The sequence below is a fragment of the Grammomys surdaster genome, unplaced genomic scaffold, assembly GCF_004785775.1.
Source record: "Grammomys surdaster isolate TR1022 unplaced genomic scaffold, NIH_TR_1.0 166, whole genome shotgun sequence".
Classification (NCBI taxonomy): domain Eukaryota; kingdom Metazoa; phylum Chordata; class Mammalia; order Rodentia; family Muridae; genus Grammomys; species Grammomys surdaster.
Genome location: NW_021604614.1, coordinates 9,231,858 through 9,239,264, shown reverse-complemented (window position 1 = coordinate 9,239,264; position 7,407 = coordinate 9,231,858). Strand labels below are relative to the sequence as shown.

Genomic DNA, 7,407 nt, shown 5'->3' with positions numbered 1-7,407 from the left:
CTCTCTCTCTCTCTCTGTCTTCACAGGTCTCAGACCGCTGTGACTATGTCTTTGTCAACGGTAAAGAGATCAAGGGCAAGGTGGACTCCGTGGTGAATTTCACCTACCAGCACCTGAGCGCACCCCTGCATGTCACTGTGTGGGTGCCACGGCTTCCCCTGCAGATCGAGGTCTCTGACACAGAACTCAGCCAGGTTAAGGGCTGGCGAGTCCCCATCGTGGCCAGCAAGAGGTGAGTCAGCGGTGGGGAGATGCCCCTGGCCACAACACCACCAAATTGATTCACAGATCACATCGAAAGGACCGAGGCAGGATCCAGGATACGGTAGAAGCTCATCTTCCCACAGCCCACATCTCCCTAACCCTGGCAGCAGGTCATGGCTTCAGGTCCCCTGGCCAGGCTTGACACATTGCTGAGGAGCGGGTATTGAACCAAGTTTTGTTCACAGTACATGGAAGGTTGAATCCGTTGCTTGGAAATGGCTCCTTTCCAGCAGCAGGCTGCCATCTCTTCCAGCCTCAGCCCCCAGCACTTGGAGAATAGGTTCAGTATCTCCAAGTTAAATGCAGATTTGACTTTCATTCTCCATGATCACGGCATCTCAGTTTCTGGGAGAACGTAATGACATTCCCACTGGAGCAGGGGCTTCCCGTTACAGAAGGCCACCAATGATTCTCCGGTGTGACACTAGGTTGTCACGGACAATTGAATAACAGTTTTCCCAGAATGAGCACAGCTCAGTTCTATGAGGGCTGCTGAGAGTCCCAGCTTTCCACCTCCTTATTTACAGAGCACCAGGCGCATCCCAGGCAGTCCCCGGGCTCCCTTCATTTTGAGGGACAAGTTAGCATACTTCAAGAAGAGCAACTGGGTGCTGGAGAAATGACTCAGTCAGTAAAGTGCTTACTGTGCAAGCAAAAGACCTGAGAGCCATACCTAGAACTTATGTATAAAAGCTAAATGCTGGGCAATCAGGCATGGTGGCACATGCCTTTAATCCCAGCACTCGGGTGGCAGAGGCAGGTGGATCTCTGTGAGTTCGGGGCCAGCCAAGTCTACAGAGTGAGTTCCAGGATAGCCAGGGCTGCACAGAGATAACCTTGTTTGAAAAACAAAAAGAAAAAAGCAAATGACAAGAACAAAAATGCTGGGCATGGTCACACGCACTTGTAAATTCATTGCGAGGTGAGGGCTTAATGCTCAACAGGCCTAGCCTAACCCATGAGCCATATACCTTTAAGAAACCTTGTCTCAAGGGAAACAGAAAGTATACCTGAGTATAACACCTGAGATCGTCATTTGGCCCCAGATGCATGCACACACGTTCCCAGGCACACATGCAAACATATATACACACATGCTTAAAAAAGCAAATTGATCTATATGTGGGTAATGGCTGCTTATGGGGCCACATGAGCATAAGAAATCCCATCTGTCCTTCATTTGCCTGGCAAAGCAATCCAGCCTCTGTGATGCCCAGAGATGAATCCCAGGCTCACAGGGGGACCTAAGGCGCCTATCTTGAGCACTGCCTACTGAGGTTGAGGCAAACACCCATCCTGTGATCCTCTAAGCTTCTCCCCATGTCTGAGCTGGCACTCTTCCTCCCACGCAGGCCTACTCGGGACAGTGAGGAGGAGGAAGAGGAAGAACAGAGAGGGCGAGGTTGTACCCTGCAGTTCCAGCACGCCACAGTGCGCGTCCTCACCCAGTTTGTATCAGAGGGTGCTGGGCCCTGGGGCCAGCTGAGCCATCTTCTCAGTCCAGACTGGCAGTTTGACATCACTCACCTGGTGGCTGATTACATGAAGCTAGAGTCCCCGCACATAGCCACCCTGCAGGACAACAGGGTCTTGGTTGGACGGGAAGTCGGAATGACCACCATCCAGGTAAGAAGCAGGGGCTCAGGGGCTCCATGTCCTTGGCTGATACCATTCTTCCTAGGACTAGGGGTCCTCAAGGAGGTTGGGGGGCACAAGGCAGGTTCCTGTGGCCAGTAGTCTTTATGATGGTTCCAGAGGGTGACATGGGAACAAGGGAGTGGATTTAGACCAGCCTTTCCATTTTTAGTCTTTTCTCACCCATGAGAGTCCACTCTCAAGGGTTGTACCCATGTTCCCTCCAGTCCCACTTCCTGCTTTGTTCTCCAGACTGGCTTCAATATATGAGGCTTGCCTTTGCCCTGTACGTGCTGCTGCTGTGAATGGGGAAGCCTGAATTTTCCATCTATCTTCTAGACCCTGTTCTCTGGTGCATTTACCAAACTCTTTATAATTCTACATCTTATCATTCAATATATATATACATATATATGTATATATACACATACACACACATACAGACACACACACATACAGACACACACACACACACACACACACACACACACACACACACACACATATATATATATGATGGTTGGTTGCAGGATAGGTAACAGACAAGGGGTAGGTTTCCTCCATGCCTCAAGTCCCACCTGACTTCCACCACCCTTCTAGAGTGTCACTGAAGGTGCTCATGCCAGGGTTAATGTCATTCCACCTGCACAGCTCCAGCCGGAGACACTGAGCTTGTAAGATAAAGTAGGCTGGTCTTCCACAGGAAGGCCGTGTGGTAGCGGATGGAAGGAGGAGGCGCTGATGATATAGATCTGTTATCCCCCGTGAGTCCATGGATCCCTTAGAATTTGATTTCTGCTGCTTCAAGTCAGTCTGTGCGTGGCTCTTCATGCACCCAGCCAGTGGGATCGTCAGGTCTACTTAACTAGGTTGCGCACTGTACAGGTGGCCCATTATCTAAATGGAAGAGCCCATTCCTTGTTAAAATGGAATGGATGTTTGTGTTTATTTCCGTTTACCAACAGAACTAGAATTTCAAGGAAGGGCTGTCCCCACTGCTCACAAAGGCTCAGTATGGGACCATTAACAGTGATGGAAGCCCATGCCTCCTTACGTCCTATGTTCAGGATCTCCGGCCTATCTAGGGTAGGGTACAGAAAGCTAGAAGGGGTTCCTATGCCTGGAAATGTGTGTGACGGCTCTCCTGTGCCCTGTTGCTACCGCAGGTGTTGTCTCCCCTGTCCGACTCCATCTTGGCCGAGAAGACAGTAACTGTGCTGGATGACAAAGTGTCCGTGACAGACTTGGCTGTCCAGGTGGTGGCTGGGCTGTCTGTCACCCTGCACCCCATCTCAGAGAACCACAAGGCCACCTCAGCTGTAGCCACAGCGGAGGAGCTGCTGCGCGCTCCCAAACAGGTAGGGGTTGAGAAGGGGTTGGGAGGTCACGGGCCTGGCTGAGGGGAGGAGGGAAAGGGGATCTGTCCAGGTTCAGGGGTTACAGGGAGTACAAGTGTTCAGGTCACACAGAAGCCTCTGGCACACGGGAAGGCTCGTCCATCCTACAGCTGTTCCCAGGGAAGAGATGGCTGATGGTAACCTCCTGCTTCACCCCTCACCCCACTCCCACAGCATCCTTCCTCTTTCACCTCAGTGCTCTCTCCTGAGCTGAGGAGGTGCCAGTCAGATCACATCAACTGCTTCCTCAAACATCCCTAATAATCCACAGCCCACACACCCCAGCTGGTGCAACCTTGCCTGCTCTCTGTCTCCAGTTCCCCCGCCCCAAGCTCTTTGGACCTCCTACATGCTTATGGTAGCCCCTCCTTGAAAAGCTCTTTGGGGATTCTGCCCTTGCAATTCCTCTAGCCTGAGATGTGCTCCTCGGGGCTCTCTCACCTCTGAACACTGTCTTGGCTCCTTTCCAGCCTGAGTGTCAACCCCTGTCTTCTCACTAATGTGATCTTCACCACCTGGTCCGTCTCTGACTCCTCTGCCACTTCAATTACACATTCACTACCCCCTGGCATTGCTATTAAGGTGTGTTCCATGATGTGCTTGCTTTTGACCAACCGTCAAAAGGGAAAGGGGGTTACAGGATAACGTTCCATGGGGGCAAAGCTTTGCAGAACTGACCCTCTGCTGGGAATAGAAGGCTCACAGCCAACGCCCATTGCAAGTGAATGGAATCTGGAAAGCTGGCAGGAAGGGAGGAGGGAACGTGGGGTTCCACACGCTTTCCGTACTGACAAAGATACTGGAGGAAGAGTTCTGGGAGGGTCCCACCTGGGTAGCCACAGCACCTCAATCCTTAGAGGGGGATCATTTCATGTTTGATAATACAGGGAATGTCTCTGTCACCATTCCCTCCATGAGTGACAGTCACTGTCCATCACTGTTAGACTAGAAGCAGTGGGGACATCAGGACTCCCACAGGGCTGACTCCATGTTCACTCAGGCACTTGGTTTCAGACCTGGTCCCTATGGGTGGCACACAACCAGGAGAAGTTGACAGGCTGCAGTGAAGCTACAGTTAACCCCCATTGTGGACAAGATGTGCCAGAAGGTTGGCCTGCCATGGCTGGGACAGGGAGCAGGCTCTAGACTTGACAGGGTAGCGGAGGCTACCTGTAGTGGAGGCTACAGTCCTTCACATACCACAATAGGAACAAAACAGTATCTGTGGGAGTAGACATACTACTAAGCCAGAACACGGTGGCCATCGGGAGCAGACAGAGCAAAGCCAGGGAGGTTAGCTAGGTGCTTCCACTTCTAGGGAAGACCAGAATGCCATGTTGGGTTTCATCACTGACAGACACAGGCTTCCTATTCCCCTGTCTATGTGACAGAGTTAGTGGTGCAAGCAGGTGACTCAGGCTGTGTGACATCCACATGGCCACTTCCTCCCAGCTGTGGGCTCCAGGAAGGACTCTGGGATGGTACTCAGCCCACAGCGGTGTATCAACTAGCTACTGCTGTGTAACAGCCATGGCGGCTTAACAGCTTACTGCAATACTACCCCCCTGTTTTGTGGAAGCTCAGCTGGGCCCAGCACTCAAGGCGTCACAATGCTGAGTTCTCATCCAGGGAAGGATCTATTTCCAGAGGTGTTGCTGATGGAAGCAAATTCCTCACTGTGGATGAATGAGGTCCCCATCTCTTGGTCAGCTATCAGTTTCTCATTCCCCCACTTCCCCACCTCTCTCACACACAACATAGGGTCTGCCCCAAGCTCTGACACCCTCTTCTACCAGTATCAGGAGGAATCAAGGACCCTAAAGGAGGTTGTAATTCTATTACCAGCCCCCTGCTAGGTAACCCAGGAAGCCATCCCTGTCCCATAGGCAACTGCACCATGCAGCACAGATGAGAAGGGCATCCCTGCCCCTGCGCCTGGCCCCTGGAACCCCTTTTGAGTTTGTCTTTGAAAAGTCAGTCTGCCTAGCACAGTAGACAGTTGCTGCCTTTGATTCTAAGCCTCAGCAATATAGACCGGGTGTATATTCCAGCCACATCCAGTCCACAGGGCGAGCACCTCTGCCCACTTTCCCTGAGGACAGGAATTGATAAGGTGTGTTCTGGTTTATAAAAGAGAGAATAAAAAGATGGGGAAGGGGGAGGGGCTTGGTCATTAGAGCTCTTGCTGTGCAAGTGTGAGCGCCTGAACTCGAAGCTCCAGAACCCATATAAAAAGCCAGGCATAATGGTACACACTTCTCATCCCAGACATCGGAAGGTGAAAGGCAGGAGGATCGAAGGGGCTTGTCGGCCAGTGAACCTATCTGAACCTTCAAGCTTCAGGTTCAGTGAGACCCTGTATCAAAATCTATGATGGAGAGAACTAAGAAAGATTCCCAGTATTAACCACTGACCTACATCCGTCCATATATGCACGAAAAGAGAAAAGATGAGAGGCAAAGGAACGGAGGAAAAAGTCAAAAGCTAGAAGCTCTTTGCTAAGAATAGGCCATAGATTAGAGTGGACAGAGGCATCACAGCCTCGAGGACAGTGGTTCTCAACATGGGGGGTCGGGACACTATTTGGGGGGAGGGTCACTTATCAGATATCCTGCATATCAGATATTTACATTATGATTCATGACAGTTAGCAACATTGTAGTCATGGTGTAGCAATGAAATTTTATGGTTGGGGGTCACCACCACATGAGGAACTGTATTAAAGGGTTGTAGCATCAGGAAGGTTGGGAACCACTGCACTAGGAAATGGGACAAAGCCAACCACCGACATCCAGCATGACCCATCTGTCTTCATCAGCCAGCAGTAATTGGATGCCTAGCTCAGATGCAGGAAACTCGTTGGATGGAGCATCGTCAGTTTGCAGGCATGGCTCTCTAAGAAGCAGGGTCTAAATCACTGGCAGCTATGTGTTATTTGAAGTCACTTGGCATTTGTCGTCTTGGGAGATGTGTGTTGGGTTCCCTGATTGCAGTTTCCAGCCTCAGTGTAATGAGACGATTCAAGAACCAGATCTCAGTCACAAGGCAGAGCTGATGGAAATAGCTCTGACCAGCTACGAGTGTCAATCCAACTGTCTGTCCTTAGAGAAGGGCTTGGTTTATGTTAACACCCTTCTCCAGCCACGTGTGGGGAGAAAAATTAATTTAAGATGAGCAAGCCACAACATATGCCATTTTAATCTCAGCCCTAAGAAATTAAAGGCTAACACTTCGACATGTGCCATTAATAGGTTCCTTCTGGAAAATCCGGAAGAATATGAGTGTCCCTTGTTTTTAAGCTTGGATGGAAAAGGGGAAGGGAGACGAGTTGCCTGGAATTCTGGTGGGTGGTGTGTGAGAAGGGGGCATGGTGGGTACCACAGATGGAGCTCCAAAAACAGAAACTAAAGGCATGGGACCACATTCTGTCCATATCCGCTTCCCCACAAGCTGAGCCTCCACAAGGATCCCCTTACTTATACGAAAGGTGCAGGCTCCTTGGCAGACAAAGCAAACAGAGAGCAAGGAAGGGTAGGTGGGTCCTACAGCTGTGTCACTAGGTCAGCTATCAATGAAGACAAGTTCATCCACCGAGGCTCTTAGAGAGAGCTCTAAGAGGAGCTGAGGAAATAACAGGAATGTACCAGACTCAGAGGACAAAGGCGCTGGGATCAGTATAACACCACTAAAAACTCTATCGTTTATCCAGGACTGCCCTGGTGAGTCTTAAATTTCTTGCCATTTCAGGCAAGAACTCAGGTTCCAAAGCCAGAGGATGCCTTTGAGCTAAGATGAATACGGTGAATGGAAATTTGATCGTGGAAAGCTAAGCTCGTGGCTGCTGGTTGGCAAGGTGTTCCACACCATCATGAGATTTCGAGTTAGTGCAGACTAACTCAAAAGAATAGCTGTTCTTCTTTACTCTTTTTTTTCTTCTTCTCATCTTTGGACAACATTTTAAACGTGCCCAGCCCTCACACTCTGAGCTTTCTCAATTGTTTCTGAAAGTCCACTCCCCACACATAGCTCCTTGCAGACCTCCATTGTTAACCCTAACTCAAAAGTCATGGGTTATTCTCTCCTCCTCCTCTTCCTCCTCTTCCTCCTCCTC

The 7,407-nt window shown here is 50.3% G+C and overlaps 1 protein-coding gene across 1 annotated transcript in view; it reads left to right on the top strand.

The window, feature by feature from the left end:
• The window catches only part of Tmem132c (transmembrane protein 132C), a 197,912-nt gene that overhangs the window by 184,943 nt on the left and 5,562 nt on the right, over positions 1 to 7,407 (top strand). The window contains exons 6-8 of the mRNA XM_028765945.1: positions 27 to 232; positions 1,617 to 1,890; positions 3,066 to 3,257. Coding sequence (XP_028621778.1) covers positions 27 to 232; positions 1,617 to 1,890; positions 3,066 to 3,257 — 672 coding nt within the window. The remainder of the gene's footprint in view (positions 1 to 26; positions 233 to 1,616; positions 1,891 to 3,065; positions 3,258 to 7,407) is intronic.